Source organism: Hylobates moloch, unplaced genomic scaffold (genome assembly GCF_009828535.3).
Source record: "Hylobates moloch isolate HMO894 unplaced genomic scaffold, HMol_V3 SCAFFOLD_23, whole genome shotgun sequence".
NCBI classification, from domain to species: Eukaryota; Metazoa; Chordata; class Mammalia; order Primates; family Hylobatidae; genus Hylobates; species Hylobates moloch.
Window position 1 is genome coordinate 5,416,091 of NW_026652298.1, and position 25,183 is coordinate 5,441,273.

At 37.8% G+C, this 25,183-nt stretch overlaps 1 protein-coding gene across 11 annotated transcripts in view; it reads right to left on the reverse strand.

Moving 5' to 3' along the window:
• Nucleotides 1–25,183, reverse strand: part of SLC38A9 (solute carrier family 38 member 9) — an 85,961-nt gene that overhangs the window by 41,072 nt on the left and 19,706 nt on the right. For 5 of the 11 annotated variants that reach the window (XR_009211761.1, XM_032144766.2, XM_032144767.2 and 2 more), the window contains 4 exons: nt 6,077–6,209; nt 3,436–3,557; nt 3,235–3,298; nt 2,906–2,999 (listed from right to left, as the gene is read on the reverse strand). Coding sequence is in view for 10 of the 11 variants with exons in the window: in XM_032144766.2 (XP_032000657.1) it covers nt 2,906–2,999; nt 3,235–3,298; nt 3,436–3,557; nt 6,077–6,209 (413 nt within the window). In the remaining variant the exon portion in view is untranslated. Of the gene's footprint in view, nt 1–2,905; nt 3,000–3,234; nt 3,299–3,435; nt 3,558–6,076; nt 6,338–8,423; nt 8,498–8,739; nt 8,842–25,183 lie in introns of all 11 variants that reach the window. The other 6 variants (XM_058433905.1, XM_058433901.1, XM_058433904.1 and 3 more) reach the window with 6 other exon arrangements.

The window sequence follows — 25,183 nt, forward strand, 5'->3', positions numbered from 1 at the left end:
TATTTTAATTGTCATCAAAGGATAATTTTACAGTCTTTTTTCCTCTATGATCCCATGCTTTGAACTACTTTGAAATAATTGTTATGTTTGATGAATATAGAAAAACTGAAGTTCTGCCATCTTTGAAGCAAAATATGGCAGCTAGCACATGGCAGAAAGCAGTCATAAGCCTGAAAAGTTGGGGACATTAGACTATGAGAATTCACATCTAGATAAAGAACGTGAGGACAATATCACTATCAAGAATAACTGTTTTGGCTGGGCGTGGTGGCTCATGCCTGTAATCCCAGCACTTTGGGAGGCTCAGCAGGTGGATCAACTTGAGGTCAGAAGTTCGAGACCAGCCTGGCCAACATGGCGAAACACCATCTCTACAAAAAATACAAAAATTGCCGGGCACAGTGGCTCACACCTGTAATCCCAGCACTTTGGGAGGCCAAGGGAGATGGATCATGAGGTCAGGAGATCGAGACCACAGTGAAATCCTGTCTCTACTAAAAATACAAAAAAATTAGCTGGGCACGGTGGTGGGCGCCTATAGTCCCAGCTACTCGGGAGGCTGAGGCAGGAGAATGGTGTGAACCTGGGAGGCTGAGTTTGCAGTGAGCTGAGATCGCGCCACTGCACTGCAGCCTGGGTGACAGAGCGAGACTCTGTCTCAAAAAAATAAAAAATAAAAAAAATACAAAAATTAGCCAGGCGTGGTGGTGGGCGCCTGTAGTCCTAGCTACTCGGGAGGCTGAGGCATGAGAATTGCTTGAACCTGGGAGGAGGGGGTTGCAGTGAGCTGAGTGACTCTTAGCATTTCTAATAAAATTCTCTTTTGACTGATAATATAATTCTAAGTCTCTTCTAGTTTTTATATTATTTAGGGTTTTTGGTTGCATTTGACAATATCTCCAAAAAAAAAACTTATTAATTATGAACATTTCTATGTTTTCTTGACTTTAATGAAAACTGCTTTAGCATTTCATAATTTTAGAATGGTGCCAGTACTTGTCTGGGAATAAATAGACTTTGTTATTTTTAAGTAGTGCTTTTCACTTACAGTTTTAATCAGAAACAGGTGCTGAATTCTATTAAGTGCCTTTTTGACATCTATTGATGTAATTATGAATTTTTCTTTGTTAATGTAGTGAATTATGTTGGATTTCTTAATAATGAAACATCCTTGCATTACTGGAATAAACCTTATCTTAGACACAGGATATTATTTTGATATACCATTGGATTCTATATGATAATGTTTTACAAATAAATTTTACATCTCTATATTATTTTCTTTCTTTTTGGTAGTGTCAGGCTTTGTGTTAGGGGTGTGTGGACTTTGTAAAATGAATTGGTGGAAGTTTTATTTTATTTATTTTATTTTATTTTATATTTTATTTTATTTTATTTTAGACCGTCTCACTCCATCACCCAGGCTGAAGTGCAGCGGCACAATCTTGGCTCACTGCAACCTCCACTTCCTGGGTTCTAGCAATTCTCGTGCCTCAGCCTCTCTTCTTTTTAAATGGTGTGGAATAGTTTAATAACATGGAAGTTAACAGTTATGGAGCCAATAATCCCAGCATTTTGGGAGGCTGAGGTGAGCAGATCACTTGAGCCCAGTAGTTCGAGACCAACCTGAGCAACATGGTGAAACCCTGTCTCTATGAAAAATACAAAAAATTAACCGGGCATGGTGGTATGCACCTGTTACCAGCTACCTGGGATGGTATGCACCTCCCAGCTACCTGGGAGGCTGAGGTGGGAGAATCACCTGTGCCTGGGAGGTCCGGGCAGCAGTGAGCTGTGATAGCGCTGCTGCATTCCAGCCTGGGTGACAGAGTGAGATCCTGTCTCCAAAAAAAAAAAAGAAATAAAATAAAAGAAAAAAACAGTTATAGAGAGAACTCTGTGGGGGCTCTGTTCCAATTTTAAATGAGATGCTGAATTAGATAAGACACGAACTTACTATATATATTTAAAGAAGTCTTCCAAGTTCAGCCACAATTTGCCTTAGAAACCGGAGGCTAAAATGATCTCCTCTTACCATTTAGAAACCAGAATGAGTCTTCTCTCAAGACTTTTTTATTCTTTTTTTTTTTTTTTTAAGATGGAGTATTGCTACAGTGCCAAGGCTGGCCCCAAACTCCTGAGCTAAACTGATCTTCCCACCATGCCTCCTGAGTTGCTAGGACTACAGGCACACACCACCAGGTCTGGCTTCTCAAGACTTTTAAACAAATACTTGCCCAGTGACTAATACTAGATCTGGTTAACATAAAGAAGGAAGCTGCTTAGTAGGCACAGAAAAAAACTGGAGGCAAAGTCTGGCCTGTTGATTCATACTTGCTAAGATTTAACGAAATATGCATGCTTGTTTAGGTCCTAGACTACTTAAAAACAACCTAAAAAAAATATTTCCCTGATCCAGAATTTGTAGATACGAGTAGAGGTAAGGTGTTCACACAACTTCAAATATTCATTACTAGAGAGTTGCTTGCATTTTCATATTTTTCTAGTTATAATTTCTACTTTTAGCAGATTCTAACATTTAGATCTTTTGGTATGAATAGGTCAAAACAAGTCACCATTAACTGACAGGAAGCACAGAATTCTCAATTTAGTTTTGGCAAAGACATTATTTTATAAATATGAGTTTTTAAATGATTCTTATGAAGAAACTAGCACCAAAGTGAATGCACTCTGCAAATAACTCCCAGCTTCTCTGAATTTCAAAAGCAGCCACTAATATATTATTAACAAATCAATTTAGCTGAAAGCGATGAATTACAGAAGTAAATCTTTAGGTACAAAGTAGACAGTTGACACACATGTGGCATATACACACTAGTGATCTGCCTCAAAGGGAAATGCTTATTAACACCCACAATCTATTGTCACTGTGTCAAATTCTTACACATCATAGTCCGTGATTTCACTACTCTGTAGCAGCAATAAAGTGTTAAAAGGCCCATCAATATGATGACACACATTCCAGTAGTAAATCCAGCCTGTTTAAAAATAAAAGTATAAAACAGCATATATCATCATGTAAGCATAAATTCATATGCAATTATTTCACCCTAAACAATCATGATAAAAACTTGACAACTCATGAAAAACTAAATATAACCATCTATTTTCTTTAATGAATTTTATGTAGATTTATTAAAACCTCTGTTATAAAACTTACAATATAAAAAGAAAAACATTTAGGCAAAAAGTGTGCTGAAAAATTAGTATTACCTGTTTTATGCCCCAAGGAATGCTTAGTATAGATGTTCCCATCATGGTATTCCAAATCATAAAACTGAAAACACAGAGTAATAGCAGTAAAAAAATGGAGTTTGACTCTTCAAATATTTTAATTGAGACAAAAATTAAAATAACCAGTAATTTTCATTCATATACAGTTTAAGTCATGCTCCAAAAAGCAGTTTCACTCACATGGTTACTAAACTGGTGTTTTTACCGTATCCTTCCGTGTAACTTTGAAGTTTATAAGCAGAGCCCAATGGACTATATACATAGCACTCTTCTGGAGCTGGAACTACATGGTCTGGGGCAATCTGGTAAAAAGGAAACACAGAGAAATGTCAGAACCAGGAAATGCAAAATAGGATATTTTCTACACATCAGAATACCTGACTCTAGACATCTTTTTTTTTCTTTTGAACGGAGTCTCGCCCTGTTGCCAGGCTGGAGTGCAGTGACGTGATCTCGGCTCACTGCAAGCGCCGCCTCCCGGGTTCACGCCATTCTCCTACCTCAGCCTCCCGGGTAGCTGGGACTACAGGTGCCCACCACCACGCCCGGCTAATTTTTTTGTAGAGACGGGGTTTCACCGTGTTAGCCAGGATGGTCTCGATCTCCTTACCTTGTGATCCACCTACCTCGGCCTCCCAAAGTGCTGGGATTACAGGCGTGAGCCACCACGCCTGGCCCTCTAGACACATTTTAACTATCATAAACAAGTACTATGCATCCCTGATTAGTGAATTTAAAAATTATTTTTCAAATATAGAAAATCTAACTAAAAAAGCAAGAGTTTAAAAATCCAAAATAATTTTGAGATTTTCAGAAAACGAGTGTGGATGTATACACACATCCATTAAGAATGGTTATATCATTGTTAATTTTACATCACTGTTTATATACTTTGACTTGCTAGACTCATCTCAGTGTCAGTTAACAAATGGCATTCAACTTTGGTGCACATGCTGACTCTATTTCCAGGCAAACAATAAACATGCAGGTATAAACTTGCTCAACTGGGATCTTGGAGGTTTGTTTCCAAGAGCAGAGCCTCTAGAAGGTCTCAACTAGACCCAGAGATATGGGATTACCTCTACTCCTCCAAGGGCTTAAGTAATTCCATTATGGAACTAAGACTTTGCCACAACTACTGATGTCAAGGCCTAAGGGGAAAAAGCCAAAAAAAAATTGGGAAAAAAATTACCCTACCCAGAACATTTTGGAAATCCCTATTTTGGCCACACAAGAGGAAATCTTAATATTTATTTCACATAGCTATTGTTTAGGCTTAAATGAGATAGCTACATTCCAGTGATGCCCAATCACTGGTCCTTATTAAATGTTAATGAATGTTGGTTCTCTTCTTTTTATTAGTAATACTAATTTCAAAATCCTATTTTCTCCCAGAATGTTCTTATTTTCAGTTAAACTTGCAAGTTTCTGAATATCTCATATGTGGTAGTTTTTATAAACTACCAAATTACTTACATATTTTTTATCCTAAAATAGTAATAGAGATTTTTAGAAGATCAAGGGTCAACAAACTCTGGCCCATAGGCCAAACCTGGCTTCAACCTAATTATTATACAGCCTCTTTCCTGAGAATGGTTTTTATAATTTTATAAATTTTATAATTTATAATTTTGATGATCATAAAATGAAGAATATCATGTGACAGTATGTGACCTCAAAGTCTAAGACATTTAGTATCTGGCCCTTTGACTACTGGTTTTGATCAATAAAAGAATAATGCTAAATAAGAAACTACTATATTTACGTGTACATATTTCAGTTTCTCATTCTTTTTTTTGTTTTTTTTTTTAAGAGATGGGGTCACACGGCCGGGCACAGTGGCTCACGCCTGTAATCCCAGCACTTTGGGAGGCTAAGGTGGGTGGGTCACGAGGTCAGGAGTTCAAGACCAGCCTGGCCAACATGATGAAACCCCATCTCTACACAAAATACAAAAATTAGCCGGGCGTGGTGGCACACACCTGTAATCCCAGCTACTCAGGAGGCTGAGGCAGGAGAATGGCTTGAACCCAGGAGGCAGAGGTTGTGGTGAGCTGAGATGGCGCCACTGTACTCCAGCCTAGGTGATGGAGCGACACTCTATCTCAAAAAAAAAAGAGATGGGTCACACTCTTTTGCTCAGGGTGGAATGCAGTGGTACAATCACAGCTCACTGCAGCCTCAAGGAATCCATTCTGGGCTCAAGGGATCCTCCTGTCTCAGCCTCCCAAGTAGCTGGAACTATAGGTGCGAGCCATCATGCTTGGCTAATTAAAAAAAGTTTTTTTTTGTAGAAACAGGGTTTCACCATCTTCTCCAGGCTGGTCTTGAACTCCTGGGCTCAAGTGATCCTTCTTGCCTTGGCCTCCCAAAATGCTGAGATTACAGGCGTGAGTCACTGTGCTTGGCCAGTTTCCCATTCTTGTAGAAAATTTCTAAAAAAATATTTCCCTTATAGCTTCAAAGTTAAAACTGACCACACTAAGCAGAACCTGTTATTATTTGCTATTAGTCAATGGCCTAACCTGCCATTTCAAAAGTAATTTATCCTCCTCAGAGATTTGGGGAATGGGGATTAGGAGAATTTAATCCAAAAAAATCTCCAGGTTGTTGTCAACATAGAAAGATTGTTTCAAATTTAGATAAGAATGAACTGGCCTGAGATGCAGGATGTGTATTAATTACTATCTTTGACTTTGCATGATGCTGTCCTTGAAATACAGTCAGAAAGAAGTTCAGTCACTGGGAGGTGCCCTGGCTTATATTGTTCACTGTTCATTTCAACTGAATTTTAGACTATTAGTAATGTTTTGTCTCTTACCAGTGCCTTGTCTGCAGGAGTGGTGAGCCGGCTGTAGTAATGAATTCTCTTGTTCATGGCGGAGGCATGGTCACTAACCCTCTGAATGACATGATTCACATTCACGATGTTTGTGGGCTCTATATAGAAAGGCCTACGGAAGGGAATATACACTTGACAAACAGCGTTCAGCCAAAAATTCTGGAAGTCAGCCTTTGAAGAAAATAACTTCTCGTCCTCCATTAGTAATGGGATGCACAAAGGCGAGGCATTGACTTCTCACTTTTGGTGCAAACAGAAAATGTCACAAAAGAAGTATTATCCTATCCACAGAATAAAGCTTTTGTCTCATAACACTTTTACTTTAAGCACACTTTTTTGTAATCTTCAGGAATTTAGCAACAGAGAAGACAAAACAGAAAGAACTTAAAACAGTTATTAAAAAGAAATATAGCAGCTATCAATTTCCAACAATGAAACTTAAGACAGCTTTGAATAGTCTCTCAAAAAAGCTTTTGGCACTAAATCAGAGAAATTATGGACTAAAATGTCCCTCTCCTGAAGAGTCCCTACTCCTTCCTTATGGGCCAAAGTTATTTCCTATGATAAACAGAATTCTTATTCCTTGGTTCATGTATTAAGGATTAGTGACCTCAACTATCAGATCCCTCATGAGACTTATCCAACTCAGTATAAAATGGAACATCAGAACAATGGAGATATTTTGCCTCATTCTACTTTTTGTGGATTTTAGCAATATACCCTTTTATTTATATATATGCTTCCTTTCCACAACTGCATCCTAATCAACTGCAGATTTTGGTGTTCAATCATCCTTTTTAGTCATTAACCTCTTCAGTTCCTTTCTGAAACTCCCTCATTTTCTTCTGAAGTTTCCAATAATATACTATCCAAAATGAAAAGACCAGGCAGAGTTTTATGAAAAGACTCTATCCCTCTGCTGATTCTTAGACTCCTTGAAGTCATAAGTGACACTGTGCCCCAAATTGTACATAATTTGCCATTTCAGGCACAGATCCAAAGAAAGAAGAAAAAAAATCCAGATTCATCATTGGTTCCACATAACTCCTCTATACTTATGGTTCTGAAAGAAACTTAAAATGTAGTAACATATGGTAATCATTTCTGGAGATACTGTTAATCTAATCTCTCTTTTTTTTTTTTTTTGAGACAGAGTCTCACTCTGTCACCCAGGCTGGAGAGCAGTGGCGCGACCTCGGCTCACTGCAACCTCCACCTTCTGGGTTCAAGCAATTTTCTGGCCTCAACCTCCAGAGTAGCTGGGACTACAGGTGTGTACCATCATGCCTGACTAATTTTTGTATTTTTAGTAGAGACAGGATTTCACCATGTTGGCCAGGCTGGTCTCCAACTCCTGACTTCAGGTGATCCGCCTGCCTTGGCCTCCCAAAGTGTTGGGATTACAGGCATGAGCCACCGCACCCAGCCATTAATCTAATCTTGTGGGAAGTACTTGAAAAACCAAGTGACTGAACATTTAATTTCTGCTATTTTTCTTATTAATTCTGTGATATTTGAGAAATGGTAGCAGAGGTGTTAAACTTAGTTTTATCTCTCTAGTTAGCATACAGAATCTTTGAATCTTTTATTATTTGTTCTCTACTGCAACACCTAAATATGCTGGGTACTATATAGGTCAACTCAATGAATATGTAAATAGAGCACTTATAGAGCAAATATGTGGATATAGGGATCAATATGACGTATCATACATACTAGTGCTGTGGTTTGAATATGTCCTCCAAGGTTTACGTGTTGGAAGGAAATCCCCAATGCAATAGTCCCAACAGTGGAACCTTTAAGAGGTGATTAGGTCATGAGGGCTCTGAGTTCACAAACAGATTAATGACATTATCTTGGGAGCAGGTTAATATCATAGGAGTGGGTTCCTGCTAAAAGAATGAGCTCAGTTCCCTTCCTTCCCCCTACCCTCTCTCATGTACTCTTTGGCCCTTCCACGATGTGGTGATAAGCAAGAAGTCCCTCCCTACATGTGGGCCCTTTGACCTTGGACTTCCCAGTCTCCAGAACTATAAGAAATAAATCTCTGTTCTTTTAAAATTACCCAGTCTCAGGTATTCTGTTACAGCAGAATAAAAGGAACTAAGACACTAAGCATATTATTGTTAAGTGAATTAAGTGGTGTCAATATATTTCAAAGGGATATAATAAAAATGAATGGATCAGAAGCTGAAAAAGCAATCCCTACTTGTAAATTTGGTAGTCTGCTGTAACTACCAATTATCCCAAAGCATTATGATGTCCAATATAATTTGCATCTCCACTATGACACTCAGTGGTACTAAAAAGCAACATAAAAATATACCTGGCAGATGGTTTAATTACACCTGGGGTCACACTCTATAATGCATTCTCTTTTTGCTTTGCAAAAATGATGCCCTACAAAATTCAAGAAAGAATGATAGCTTTAATACCAACATAAGGCAAAGACTGAAGCTAGTCATGGATTACCAAAAGAGACTGATAAATATCATACTGATAGAAAGAGATGTAGATGTTCTACTCCTAGCCTTTTACTTTAAAAATTCAATGGTATTGGTTCCAACCACTAAGTTGGTTTGAGGCCTGCTTGCTGAAAAGCAGTCAGGAAGTGCTAAATTTCTTGGCTCCTGGTTTCTTACAGAAGTGTTAACTGTACCAGTTTAGTTGGCTTGACTACTCTGAGGGCAGAATGACTCTGAAAGTTTTTCTTTTCCAACAGTTTTCATCGAGATGCTGAGTGCCTGTTCAAACAAATATTTTGGAATCTTTTCAAAACAGATTCTCTTCAAAAAATATACAACTCAGCATATTTAACTGAATTATTAGAAACATATGCTTAAAGCTTCATTTGAGAAGAAAAAATATAAACTATATTTTTAAATTGAACTTTAGTTGGATATGAAAACACTTTTAAAATTAAACAATACCATACAGAGAACAATATTCAGAATAAGACTTTTGAAACTTGGGCTTTCTTTTTTTGAACATAGTTTCACATGACTGCTCCCTATCAATGTTACTTCTCATTTGAAATGTAGTTCAGCTGTGCCACACTGAAAATAAAGAAGTCATATTTGTCTTACCTTATAAACATTTATGGTCATGCCACAGAAAAAATGCTTTTAATATTAAGCAAAATTTACAAAATATTTTAAAATGTGAGTCAAACCTCATATTTTCATTTAATACATGTATAAACAGAGAAACCTTATTTCTACCTAACACCTTTTCTAGGTTCCACTCCTTAAATTCCTTAAAAATTTTTGGCTTATACATCTGTCTCCACCCTCCTGCTGACCAGTTATGCTTCTCTGAAATTTAATAACAATGCCATCACTCTTAAGAAGGTCTGTACCCTGAATGAGGCACAAAACCAGGTACAACTGAATTCAGTATTTAGGGATATACAGACAATAAAACTATTATAAAGCATAGGGAAATAATTATACACAGTCAAGATAGTGCTCATCCCTAGGGAGGATGGGGGATGTGTTTGGTGAAGGACAGATGGAGAACTTTTAGGTTACTGCTGTGTTTTGACCTTATGTTGCTTGGATGGATGTTGGCTTTATTATTCTTTCTTTCTTCTTTTTTTGAGACAGGATTTTACTCTATTCTATTGCTCAGGCCAGAGTGCAGTGGCATGAACATGGCTTACTGCAGCCTCAGCCATCTGGGCTCAAGCAACTTTCCTGCCTCAGCCTCGGCCTCCCAAGTAGCTGGGACCACAGGCACACACCGCCATGCCCAGCTAATTAAAAAAAAATTTTTTATAGAGACAGGGTCTCGCCATATTGCCCAGGCTGGTCTCAAACTTCTGGCACAAGCAATCCTCCTGTCTTGGCCTCCCAAAGTGTTGGGATTACAGGCAAGAGTCACCGTACCTGGCCTATAAATATTTCTTAAATTGTACATATACAATGCACTTCTTTGTACATGTGATATATCAAAGATAAGCCTTTAAAAATAGATTTTAAGTGGACACATCCTTTCAAAATTTAGTAGAGAGATTGAGAGAGACTCAAAAATCTTTTGTATCATACAGAAATTTATTGGTTATGTTGTGGCAAACTTAAACAAGCTACCTATTTTTCTTCTACAAGAAACAACTGCTCCGAATTTGATGACTTTTTCTATGATGACACATAGCTGTCAATAGTATGCTACATAGGTACACAGCAGATATTAAAAACAACCCCCTCCCACATACTTAATTTATCTCCCTTCAAGATAAAGATGGTATTTTAATTGTCTGAGAAAGTAGTTGCTTTTAAAAAAAAAACATGTTATACAAAGAACATTCTGATAATAAATGTTTAGAAATTTTTCCATTGTTAGATGGTTTTATTGTTGAACATGTCTGTCACCAATAAAAACTCCTAACTGCAATTTCATACACATGGATTCAAAATTTTCTAAGATTTAAAAACTTCCAAATGAAGAATTTAAATGGTCTTTGAACCTGTCATTAAACATGACAGAAAAATCAAAGTAATAATTATAATTCTAAAGCAAATTGCACTACCAGTATCTTGGTATTTACTCCATGTAATGCCAGTATTAATACTAATATTTTAATTGAAAAGTGTGCAGAAGTATAATGATGTTTAGAAATCAGTGAAATTAAATACTCAACATATTTCAAATGTGGAAATTTACAAACATTATAAAGTATCAAATAAAGCATTAATATATAAAAACAAACATTAAAAAATAAAAACATAAACATTAAACAGTTATGATTCTAACATAAAGTATTCAATATGATTGTATGCAATGCCTCTTTACCCTTTGTAAACTTCCACCCAGTGTGTCTTTCAAAATGACACCTCTCAAGTAATCAGTCCAGAAAGACTTCAGGACCTTCCTAAAGTGTGTAGTACTCCTCCAATGGAACTTTCAGACCAGCTAGGCAGCTCCTCCACTCTGTCTAGAAGCTACTGAATTGTAGGTCTTGTTTTGTTGTTTGTTTTGAGATAGGGTCCCATTGTGTCACCCAGGCTGGAGTACAGTGGTGCGCTGATAGCTCGCAGCAGCAACAAGAGGCTCAAGTGATCCTCTTGCCTCAGCCTCCCAAGAAGCTGGGACTCCAGGTGTGCACCAACGTGCCCAGCAAATTAAAAAAAAAAAATTTTTTTTTTTTTTTGGTAGAGATGGGGCTCTTCGTATGTTGCCCAGGCTGGTCTCAACTGATCCTCCTGCCTCTGCCTCCCAAAATGCTGGAATTACAGGTGTGAGCCAACATGCCTGGCCAAGAATTGTCCTGTCTATCAACTCTTCTCCTTCCCCCAACAGAGAGACTTGCCACCTTCTGAGGAGTCCCTCTCAATCCTTTTTTTCTTTTGTGTGTGTGTGTGTGTGTGTGTGTGTGTGTGTGTGTGTGTGTGTGTGTGTATGTGTGTAGTGTGCAGTGTGTTGGGAGGGAGGGTAGTGGCTGGAACAACTGGGTGGTAAAGTAGAGCTAGGAGGATGTCAGAAATGAAGGGGAAGGCAGAAAAGTAGAAGAGAAGAGAGCTTAGGGGACAGGCTAGAGAGAAAAACTCAGACTAGACAGAAAACCACAAAAGGTGAACAAGGTTACTGGTTTTTTTTTTTTTTTTTTTTTTTGAGACAGAGTCTTGCTCTGTCTTGCCCAGGATGGAGAGCAGTGGCACAATCTCGGCTCACTGCAGCCTCCACCTCCTGGGTTCAAGCAATTCTCCTGTCTCAGCCTCCCGAGTAGCTGGGACTATAGGCATGTGCCACCACATCCAGCTAATTTTGTATTTTTAGTAGAGACAAGGTTTCACTATGTTGGCCAGGCTGATCTCCAGCTCCTGACCTCAGGTGTGCCACCCTCCTTGGCCTCCCAAAGTGCTGAGATTACAGGCATGAGCCACTGTGCCCAGCCAATTACTGGTTGCTCCTAAATTAACAGTATTAAGTCAATGAAAACACTAGTATTTTGAGCTTAAAAATAGCATGGAATACTAAATATACAAACTAGTACTGCAATCACTAAATGTAAGAATTGAATGATATTATGGAGGATGAAAATTCATCATGCAAATTTCAACAAAAAAATCACATGTAATTGTCAGATGAGACCGAAATGAACTTTGTTTTTTTGTTTGTTTGTTTGTTTTGCTTTTTGTTTTTTTGAGACAGGGTCTTGCTCTGTCACCCAGGTTGGAGTGCAGTGGCGGTGTGATCATTGGCTCACTATTACCTTGAACTCCTGGGCTCAAGTAATCCTCCTGCCTCAGCCTCCCAAGTAGCTGGGACTACAGGCATGTGCCACCATGCCTGATTAATTTTTTTTTACTTTTTGTAGAGATGAAGTCTTGTTATATTGCCCAGGCTGGTCTTGACTCCTGGCCTCAAGTAATCCTCCTACTTTGGCCTCCCAAAATGTTGAGATTACAGGCATGAGCCACTGTGCCTGGCCTGGAATAAACTTTGAATCAGTTTAAATTACTGTGTGACAAAGTATTAAATAATAAAGACTATTACAATGTTAAAGTGAAAACAAAAAATTGAGTATACTGCCAATAAATCAAATTTAAAGTTAATTTTATCAAGATTGATTATATCTTTCTAATAATGAAAAATTTCTATTATGTTTTATAGAGTATATAATATGTAAGTATAGAAGTATATGTACATAATTTGCAAATGAATATGTGCATGCACACACGCACACACAGTCTCATTTTTTTAAGATTGTTATTTTTTTTAACCAAGTGGCATGGTGAAAAAGCTTTTGAAAAAAGTAAATGTTAATAAACACTTGGTTGAAGATTATGAGTTCTCTGTTTTAGAATTCCAAACTGTTACTTAGTTGAAAGAAAACAACTTCATCAACAACATATAGACAAAGAACTTGACCTGGAAATTAATTCTCAGGCCCATATATTTTATTACAGATTCTGCTGAGAATAAATTTCAAAATTCTTTTCAATGCAATTTATGTTCTTAAATTTTGGTTTTAAAAAAATCCATTAATTTTTAAAAATTCTACTATGCTGAGAATCTCTTATTTTTATGTCTACAAAATGATCAGTGAAAGAAATGCAAGTTTTGAGTTGTTTTTTTTTTAATAGCAGCAGCACTGGAATGAGGCTTAAAGAATTATATAAACAACAGAAACATTTTAACCAAGTTAAGATGCTTCCATTTTTCTCTAGGTTGATGTAAAGAGTACCACCACCACCACCACCACCACCACAACCACTCCATTTCATCTACTATCTAGAAAGAGCAGTTCCGAACTGGAAATGGTGAGTGACATTCCACAAAGGAAAATTAGGAATGTGGAAAAACTTCCCAAGTGGGAAAGTTTTCCAAGCAGCTTCTCCTTTTATCCACTTTATTAGGAAGTAAAAATAAATCACAAATTATCTCAATCTACTTAAGTGCAATAAGTTAAGAGTATTATTAACTTAATATTTTGAAATAAAGAGCGTGTCTTAATTATAAATAAAGAGTAACTGCAATGCCGTGCCAATTATTACTCTCCTTCTTACACAAACCCACCAGAACAATTTCTGGAAAATTAATAAAATTTCCAGTTTCATAACCCAATTCCCCATGGGGGAAATAAAAGTGGGGAAGAAGAAAAATGCCAGGCTAGCATTTTAACTAAAATTTCCTATCCTTAAAAACTAGAAAGACAATGAAAGAAGGTAAAGGTTTCAGTGTATATATATAGAGAGAGAGAGAGAGAGAGAGATACATCTTATTTTTAATACTATACATAGATGTGATTCAAACGAAACACATCTACTCTTTAAACAGATCACCAAAGAAAAATAGACTCTTTCTTGTTCCTTTCCCATATCTTAATGCTATAGTTTGAGTGTTCCCTCCAAAATTCAGGCATTGCCAATGTGATGATATTAAGAGGTGGGGCCTTTAGGAGGTGATTAGGCTGGGAGGGTTCCTCCCTCGTAAAGGCCCTTACAAAAGAGGCTCAGCATAGCATTTGGCTAGCTTGTTCTTCAGCTCTTCTGCCATGGATGACACAGCAACAAGGCCCATGTCAGATCAAATACCAGTGCCTTGATCTCAGATTTCTCAGCTTCCAGACTTGTGAGAAATAAATTTCTGTTCTTTATAAATTACCCAGTCTCAAGTATTCCTTAGAGCAGCACCAAATGGACTAAGGCACTTAAGGATTCTATACATCAAGCCTTAGAAATCCTCATCATGGCTCTCAAGAAAGGCAGACAAAGAGAAATTCTGCTTTACCACTGGAAAGACACTATCAACAAATGGTTTACACAAACTGGTCATTCAAAAGATGATGGCTGTATTTTCAATCCAGATGGCAAATATTGTAGTAGCCTGATCAGAATCTATTGCTAGCCACATTCTGCAGATCAATCCCACAATAACAGAACAGATAAAGGCAAGAGCTCAAAGTGAAACCTGCCCTGCCAACTGGCTCCTATCAACTAATTTTTATCTATAGGAAAGTTTTACAAACTAAATATGAGATATTTTAGGAAAAAAAGAAAAAAGTAGTGCTAGAAAGTGTATGTTGAAATAAGAACTTTCACACAGTGCTAGCAGAAGTATAAGTTGGCATAATCTTTCCAGAAAGCAATTTGCAATATGTGTTATGAACCTTAATTCTGTTCAAACCCTTCATTATAATAGTTATACCTTTGAGACTCTATTAGAAATAAATTGAAATATGATATAAAAATTATGTAGAAAGCCGCTAATCACAGCATTTAAAATAATTAACAATGTAAACATCTTAATATTAAAACACTCTTAAATTATGTTTATTTTAATTTAAGATGATATTTAGAAAGAATTCCTAATATGGAAGAGTGCCTGTAAAACAAATTTCTTCTTTCGGCATTTCAGTGAGTCTTAAGGACAATTTTTATCATACAACCTTTTACTACTGTTGGAAAGCCAGTACTTTCCCACCTTTTACTACTGTTGGAAAGCCAGTACTTTCCCCTTATCTATCATCCTTAGCTTCAATCTCTACCCCTATGGTTTATGGCAGCTAAAATCTTTGCATGACCTTGCCAAAGGACTGCAGGTTTGCTTCAGGGTTTAGGAGAGGCTGGAGACTGTTTTGCTGTTTTATTGTCCAAAGAGCCATTTTGATCAGAACATTTTTATTAGAATTGTGGGGATAGACTGAAATTAAGGTGAATGAGCCTGGCCTTTTTATTAACTTCCCCAGAAACGAGGCAAGAGGTATCCCTATGGGTGTCACAGCAGTACGAAGTACAAGTCCCTATGGTTGCTGACATTAGAGTCCTTCTGTGTGGACCAGGGGTAGGTACACTATGGCCTGATAAAACAAATCCAAGCCCATGTCCTGTTTTCATAAATGTCCTGTTTTTGCAAATAAAATTTTTACTGGAACACAGCCAGGCCCATGCACTTATGTTTTTGTCTATGGCTACTTCCACTCCACAATGGCGAAGTTGAGTCCATATGCCCACAAAGCCTAAAGTATTTACTAACGTGTCCTTTATAGAAAAAAATTTGCCAACTCCTGTCCTAGACCATCTTAAGGCCCCCTTAAGGACTTAGATCTGGAAAAGAGTCTTCCGCTCTCCTCCTTGACGGGCAAAGGAGACGAGTGAGGGAGGAGCCTATATGCCCTTAACAGATCCATGCCAGGGAACATCTGAATAGGTTTTTCCTTTAGTAATATTTATAACCAGATGTCCCTAGGTCTCATTCAGCTTAATCCCTTGCAAAATCTACCTCTCACATTTAAAAACAAAAGCCAAACAAAAAATCCTTAACCTCAGCCAAAACAACTACAATAAATGTTCTTGCACAAAGCAGCACCTGCACAGAAACCTTCCCAAGGTACCTGGTCATCAGTATTACATATGGCCTCATTCCACTCCTGGTACAACCAGAACCTATAGCATAGTCATTCACAGGAGTATGATCCACAGGATTCTTGGTAATGCTAGTACAGGATGCATTCAATTCGTATTTTTCCTAATGAAAAATGAGTTCTAAATATATACATATATAGGCTGGGTGTGGTGGCTCATGCTTGTGATCCCAACATAAGGACTGATTGAGGCCGGGAGTTCAAGACCAGCTTGGGGAACACAGCAAGTCCCTTTCTCTACAAAAAATAGAAAAAGCAGCCAGGCATGCTGACATGTACTTGTAGTCTCAGCCTCCAGGGAGGCTGAGGCAGGAGGACTGCTTGAGCCCAGGGGTTCAAAGTTACAAGGTGCTATGATCATGCTACTGCACTCCAGCATGGGCAACAGAGGGAGACCATGCCTCAAAAACAAACAAACGTGTGTGTGTTTATACACATAAAACAAGTATTTATCACTCCTTATTTTTTGCTAGGTATCCATCTCCCCCACTGGAGGGTGGAGCTGTGTTTGAGTAAAGTGTCTGGCAAACAGAAGGAACATGATGAATGTTTGCTGACAAAAGAATAGAAGAAGGAAGGAAGGAAGGAAGGCAGAGGAGGAAAAGAGGGAGGGAGGGGGGGAAAGAAGAGAAGAAGAGAGGGAAGGAGGCAGACAGACAACTAGGGAATAACTTGCAGAAGTAACGATGGCATGTAATATAAATTTAAAATGAAAAAGCAGCACAATAAATTATATATACTATGTGATCTCATCTAAAAACATCATAGAAAAGGCGGCTAGGAGTAAATACAGTAAATATATCAAAAGGTTTTTTGGTTTGTTTTACAGATGAGGTCTCATGATGTTGCCCAGGCTGGAGTGCAGTGGCTATTCACAGGCATGATCATAGTGCACTGTGGCCTCAAACTCCTCAGCTCAAGGAATCCTCTTGCCTTAGCCTCTTGAGTAGCTGAGTCTACCAAGGTAATTTAAACAAAATTTTAAGAAAATAAGTTTTTCATTTTGTATATACCATTTTTATCCTAAGTTATAGGAATGCCATATTTTCGGAATAACTTTGTTCTCATTAGAAATGTAGCACATTGTCTACATTTAAGATAATCAAGAAGTTATTGAAGAAAATGAAATCACCTATCAGAAATAACCACTGTTAACATTTTAGTGCATTTCCTAGACACATATATGTGCACACATGTATGAAATTAGTTTCATTTGCTTTCGAACTTCTCATAAAGTAGAATAATACAATATATATTTTTCTGTCTGGCTTCTTTTGCCAACATTATCTTTGTGACATTCACCCATATTCTGTATGTAGCTATAGTCTGTTCATGTTCATAGCTGTATAACATTCCATTATATAAAAACACAACAATTTACTTACCAATTCCTGTGATGGGTATCTGGGTTTCTTTGGAGCTCTTATAATTCAATTCTAATTTATATTCTCTTACATGTCCCTTTGTGCAATGTGCATACATTTTTACTGATTATAAACTCGGTGTGTACTCAATGGTAGCAGATAATTACAAACTCATTTCCAAAATGACTGTACTTACACTTACTAGAGTAAGTATACGTATACTAGACTATACGTATACTTACTACAAGTATAGTATAGTATACGTATACTTACTACAAGTATAGTATAGTATACGTATACTTACTCTAGTAAGTATAAGTACTATATGAGCATTCCCACTGTTCCACATTCTAGTCAACATTCATTATTGTCACTGATTTCTTAATTTGGGTACTGTAATTACAGAATTTCTATTTGATTCTTTTTAAAAAAACATTTTCCACAAATTTATTTTTTTCATATTTATCTCTAGTCACTGCCAAATTCTCAGTCTTATTTTAATTTCCTTGAACATGTTAAAGACAGTTCTTTAAAAGTCTGTTCCTGATAACTCCATTATCTAGATCATCTGTGAGTCTCTTTCTATTGTGTATTGAGTCTCTTAATTTCCAATTATCTTGTCCTGGCTTCTCTCATGCTTGGCTACTTTTTAGCAAGTTCCTGACATTGTATATAAAAAAACTGTATGAATAACTTGAAACCTAAAATATTTTCTTTAGAAAGAGTTTATACTGGCAATCAGAGAAATGCAAATCAAAACCACAATGAGATACCATCTCACACCAGTTAGAATGGCCATCATTCAAAAGTCAGGAAACAACAGGTGCTGGAGAGGCTTTTACACTGTTGGTGGGACTGTAAACTAGTTCAACCATTGTGGAAGTCAGTGTGGCGATTCCTCAGGGATCTAGAACTAGAAATACCATTTGACCCAGCCATCCCATTACTGGGTATATACCCAAAGGACTATAACTCATGCTGCTATAAAGACACATGCATATGTATGTTTATTGCGGCACTATTCACAATAGCAAAGACTTGGAACCAACCCAAATGTCCAACAACGATAGACTGGATTAAGAAAATGTGGCACATAGACACCATGGAATACTATGCAGCCATAAAAATGACGAGTTCATGTCCTTTGTAGAGACATGGATGAAGCTGGAAAACATTCTCAGCAAGCTATCGCAAGGACAAAAAACCAAACACTGCATGTTCTCACTCACAGGTGGGAATTGAACAGTGAGAACACATGGACACAGGAAGGGGAACATCACACTCTGGTGACTGTTGTGGGGTGGGGGGAAGGGGGAGGGATAGCATTAGGAGATATACCTAATGTTAAATGACGAGTTAATGGGTACAGCACACCAACATGGCACCTGTACACATATGTAACAAACCTGCACGTTGTGCACATGTACCCTAAAATTTAAAGTATAATAATAAAAAAAAAGAAAGAGTTTATATTGGCTTTGGGAAGTCAATTTGAGACAGGAGCAATCCTAGATCACCTTAATCCAGTTTGGGGGACTGAGATGAGTTAAAGTTGGGCTTCGGTTCCTGAAAGAAGGCCATTCTATTTCAAATTCACTCACATTTCTAGGCTGTAGCCCTTTGGGCTTCTAACCTAAAGTTTATGTGAAGTCTCTCTTAGTGGACCCTGGACTCCAAATTTTCTTCCTGTAGCCCTGCAGGCTGGCAAAGGCTCTGGTTTTTGTTGTTGTTGTTTTTTTGTTTGTTTGCTTTTCTGAGATAGAGTCTTGCTCTGTCGCCCAGGCTGGAGTGCAGTGGTGCGATCTCAGCTCACTGCAGTCTCTACCTCCTGGGTTCAAGCGATTCTCCTGCCTCAGCCTCCGGAGTAGCTGGGATTACAGGCATCTGCCACCACGTCCCACTAATTTTTGTATTTTTAGTAGAGACAGGGTTTCACCATGTTGGCCAGGCTGGTCTCGAACTCCTGGCCTCAGGTGATTCACCTGCCTCGGCCTCCCAAGGTGCTGGGATTACAGATGTGGGCCACCACGCCTGGCCAAAAGCTCTGTTTTAAGCCTCTCAGCTAATAAACTGGAATTGGCATATATTCTTGAGGAAATGCTGGGCTGTCCTTTCTGGCTTTGTCTTCGTTCTGATTTAGACCTCGGTATTCTACATTGCCTTATTAGTTGTCCTATGTCTTCAAGCATATTTTTAAAAACATTTTGTCAGCTTTTCTAGTTATTCTCAACAACTTGGTCAGCCCAAATTCCTTAATCTGTCATTCACAGATTGATGACTGTACAGCCATCACCATAATCCATTTTAGAACATTTTCACCCTCCCAAAAGAAGTCCCAGACCCCATTTTCCCCTTTCCCCAGCCCCTGGAAACCATTAATCTACTTTCTGTTTCTATGGCTTTACCAAATCTAGAAAGTTTATATAAATGGAATTATACAATATGTAGTGTTTTTTGTGTGGCTTCTTTCACACAGCATAATGTCTTCAAGGTTGATACATATTGTTGTTCATCAGTTGATGGACATTTGAGTTGTTTCCACTTTGATCATTATGAATGTTAGGAACATTTGTTTACAAGTATTTGTGTAGACATATGTTTTTAATTCTCTGGATAGATACCTAGAAGTAGAATTGCTAGGTCATATGATAGCTCTGTATTTAACATTTTGAGGAGCTATCAAACTGTTTTCAAAAATGGCTGTACCATTTTTTTTTTAACTTTTAAGTTCAGGGGTACATGTGCAGGATGTGCCTATGTACACAGGCAAACATGTGTGATGGGGGTTTGTTGTACAGATTATTTCATCACCCAGGCATTAAGCCTAGTATCCATCAGTTATTTTTCCTGATCCTCTCTCTCCTCCCACCCTCCACCTTCCGATAAGCCCCAGTGTGTGTTGTTCCCCTCTATGTGTCCATGTGTTCTTAATATTTAGCTCCCACTTATAAATGAGTACATGTGGTATTTGGTTTTCTGTTCCTCTGTCAGTTTGCTAAGGATAACGGCCTCTAGCTTCATCCATGTCCCTCCAAAAGACATGATCTCATTCTTTTTTATGGCTGCATAGCATTGAATGGTGTATGCATTTTCTTTATCCAGTCTATCATTGATGGGCCTTTTGGTTGATTCCATGTCTTTGCTATTGTAAATAGTGTTGCAGTGAACGTATGTGTACATGTATCTTTATAATATAACTATTTATATTCCTTTGGGTATATACCCAGTAATGGGATTGCTGGGTCGAATGGTATTTCTGTCTTTAAGTCTTTGAGGAATCACCACACTATCTTCCATAATGGCTCAACTAATTTACACTCCCACCAACAGTGTATAAGCCTTCCTTTTTCTCCAGAACCTCACTGGCATATGTTACTTTTTAACTTTTTAATAATAACCATTCTGACTGGTGTGAGATGGTATTTCATTGTGGTTTTGATTTGCATTTCTCTAATGATCAGTGATGTTGAGCTTTTTTTATATGCTTGTTGGCTGCATATATGTCTTTTTTTTCAGAAGTGTCTGCTTATTCATTTCTTTGCTCACTTTTTAATGGGGTTGTTTTTTCTTATAAATGTGTTTAAGTTCCTTATAGATGCTGGATATTAGACCTTTGCCAGATACGTGGTTTGCAAAAATTTTCTTTGCAAAAATTTTCTTCCACTCTGTAGGTTGTCTGTTTACTCTGTTGATAGTTTCTTTTGCTGTGCAGAAGCTCTTTAGTTTAATTAGATCCCATTTGTCAATTTTTGCTTTTTTTGCAATTTTTTTGGCATCTTTGTCATGAAATCTTTGCCTGTGCCTGTGTCCTGAAAGGTACTGCCTAGGTTGTCTTCCAGGGTTTTTATAGTTTTAGGTTTTATATTTAAGTCTTTAATCCATCTTGGGTTAATTTTTGTATATGGTTAAGGAAAGGGTCCAGTTTCAATTTTCTGTAAATGGCTACTCACTTATCCCAGCACCATTTATTCAATAGGGAATATTTCCCCATTGCTTGTTTTTGTCAGGTTTGTTGAAGATTAGATAGTTGTAGGTGCACAGTCTTATTTCTGGGTTCTCCATCCTGTTCCATTGGTCTGTGTGTCTGTTCTTGTACCAGTACCATGCTGTTTTGGTTACTGTACTCCTGTAATATAATTTGAAGTTGGATGGCATGATGCCTCCAGCTTTGTTTTTTGTTTTTTTTTTTTTTGGTTTTTTTTTTGTTTTTGCTTAAGATTGCCTTGGCTATTTGGGCTCTTTTTTGGCTCCATATGTATTTTTAAAAGTTTTTTCTAGTTCTGTGAAGAATGTCAATGGTAGTTTAATGGAAATAGCATTGAATCTATAAATTGCTTAGGGCAGTATGGCCATTTTAATGATATTGATTCTTCCTATCTATGAGCATATGAATGCTTTTCCATTTGTTTGTGTCATCTCTGATTTCTTTGAGCAGTGGTTTGTAGCTCTCCTTGTAGAGATCTTTCACTTCCCTAATTAGCTGTATTCCTAGTATTTTATTTTTTATTATTTATTTATTTATTTTGAGACAGAGTCTCGCTGTCACCCAGGCTGAAGTGCAGTGGCGTGATCTCGGCTCACTGCAACCTCCGCCTCTTGGGTTCAAGTGATTCTCCTGCCTCAGCCTCCCGAGTAGCTGGGACTACAGGCATGTGCCACCATGTCCGGCTAATTTTTTGTATTTTTAGTAGAGACGGTGTTTCACTGTGTTAGCCAGGATGGTCTCAATCTCCTGACCTCATGATCCACCCGCCTTGGCCTCCCAAAGTGCTGGGATTACAGGTGTGAGCCACTGCACCCGGCTGGTATTTTACTGTTCTGTAGCAATTGTGAATGGAAGTTCATTTGAGATTTGGCTCTTGGCTTGACTGTTGTTGGTATATAGGAATGCTAGCAATTTTTGCACATTGATTTTGTATCCTGAGACTTCGCTGAAGTTGCCTATCAGCTTAAGAAGCTTTTGGGCTGAGATGATACAGTTTTTTAGATACAGGATCACGTCATCTGCAAACAGGGATAGTTTGACTTCCTCTCTTCCTATTTGAATGACCTTTATTTCTTTCTCTTGCCTGATTGCTCTGGCCAGAACTTCCAATACTATGTTGAATAGGAGTAGTGAGGGTGGGCATCCTTGTCTTTGTACCATGTTTCAATCCCACCAGCAATGTATGAATTAGGGCATGATCTCTTTTTTTTTTTTTTTTTTTTTTTTGTGAGACAGAGTCTCGCTCTGTTGCTCAGGCTGGAGTGCAGTGGCCCGATCCCGGCTCACTGCAAGCTCTGCCTCCCGGGTTCACACCATTCTCCTGCCTCAGCCTCCCGGGTAGCTGGGACTACAGGCGCCTGCCACCATGCCTGGCTCATTTTTTTGTATTTTTAGTAGAGACGGGGTTTCACTGTGTTAGCCAGGATGCTCTCGATCTCCTGACCTCGTGATCCGCCCGCCTCGGCCTCCCAAAGTGCTGGGATTACAGGCATGAGCCACCGCACCTGGCCCTAGGGCATGACCTCTTTAAGCAATTATTTTTAATACCCCATTTACTAGCCTTAATAAAATAGAAAATATATAACTACCTAGAGACATAATTTTTTAAAAATAAAAATAACTCTCACTATAATATAAAAGAGAAACAAATGAAAATAACATAATGAAATTGTATTTTAACATGTAAACTCCCAGGCATAGCTACACTCAAAGACATAATAAAGAAGGCCAATGCTTGCCTCTATTTGAAATTAATAAGACAATTTAAGAGAAGTAAAACTAGAAGCCATTCTGTATATGAAGTGTAGGTAAATAAAAAAGCAGAAGTTTTGAGAGACGTAAGTAAAAACTAGTGTTATTTTAAAAAGCTAGTGTTAGAATAAGTATCAGGTCAGATCTGTATACTCTAAACGAAGATAAAAATAACCTTAGTTGAAGTAGTGATAATATACCAAGATAAACTATAAACTACTGAAGTAGAAAAAATAAGGAAGCATGATGTTCTAGCAAATGAACCAGGGCTTTTTATAAGTATAGCGCCAAAACAATTCCCAATATTATTTTACAGAAAACATATCTCCTAACTTAAAATAAAGCATAGAAAAGTTATGTAATAGACTTTGGGGACAATTTCAGAAAGAGACTAAAAAAAATCAGGCAAGCCAAAGATGCATAATCTCAATGTGTAATTTTTACACCAATTCCTTATCACTGGCCTATAGTCAGCCACTGAGCTATAACAAGACCCTTGCATTTCATGTGCCTCCATCAATTCAGTAATATTTGGTTTTAAGTCTGCTTGTTAAAAGATGTTTCAAGTCTCTTGTTATATACTTGCAATTGGTTTTACTGCTTTTATAGTATAATTATTGCACCAAAACCCTTTTGACTAAATATATACTTGGATATGTTACAATATTGAGCAGACAGAGAACAATGCTAGCCCAACCCTTCATATTATTTCCTCCAAAAAACCCACACTTTTGATGTGGCCCTAAAGAGTACCAGTCGAACCCAACGAGGCTCCCTCTTTCTTCAGGCTTCTCTAATATAGTCCCCAACTTACAGCAGTTCAACTTATGATTTTTTGACTTTATGATGGTTTTATCTGGGTATTAAATGCATTTTCAACTTAGGATATTTTTGGCTTATAATGGGTTTATCAGGAACACCCCAAAATAAGTGGAGGAGCATCATAATAATAATGAGAGAGGGAGAAAAGATGATAAAGCAAAACTAGCTTCCAGGCAAGTAAACAAACAGTAAAATCAATTAGAACAGATTGATCTAGGAAAGAAAGAAGCCACTCAGGCAAGCAGTTATGGATACAAAAGGGCAACTAAGCAAACAAAACTATCTGAAAAGAGAGGAAGAAAGAAAAATATATAAGGACAATGAATTTGAAAGAGTAAAAGGATTCTAATGGGCCTAGAAATAAGATCCCAGTCTAACAAAGTTTGTATTTAGATTTTTTTTTGTTTTTGTAGAAATTTGCTAAGTTTTGCATATATCTCGCTATGTTGCCCAGGCTGGTCTCAAACTCCTGGCCTCAAGCAATCCGCCTCCCTCAGCCTCCCAAAGTGCTGGGATTACAGGTGTAAGCCACTGTGCCTTGTCTGTATTTAGATTTAAGGCATCTCTGACTCTAAGGCCAGGATTTGCTAAATACTCTTCAAGTGTTTAGCAAAAAGACAGTTCCTTTGAGGAAAAGTAACAGTGGAAAGTTGGAGAGAAGAGAGGGAGGCCCAACTGTGAGAGAATGGAAGGGAAAGAGGATGGAGAAGTGTATAAAGTAATACAACTAGCAAGTTGGCCATCAGCACTGGCCACTGATGAATGACCAAGGTCCTAGTCCATCTGTTTAACACTGATGTCAAGTTCCTCAAAATATAATTTATGCAACTCTGGAAACCACCCCTCCTGGGAAAACTACTTTTCTGTCTTTTGTTGAACATCTGTATAATCCCAGCTATGAAACCACCAAGCCTCAATTACTTCCAATCACTGTCACTGGGCCAGGATCTATCTACTGTTACCTATTAATAGATAAACTCTTCACTTTGCCTTAGTAAATATCCTTTTACTAGATGTACTAGATTCCCCAAAGGAACTTTTTGTTAAGTGCTAAGAGGACAATCTGAGATGTGGAGTTACAGATGTCTTAAATCTAAATATAAACTTGTTAGACTGGGATCTTATTTCCAATCCCATCAGAATCCTTTCATTCTCTCAAATTCTTTGTCCTTATATATTTTTCCTTCTTCCTCTCTCCTAAGACCTCAAGTACCAGAAAGAGTCAATTTAGGCTGCTCTATAGTGACAGTATTAGTGACAGGTGAAACAGAAAGACCAATTTACAGATGTGCACACTA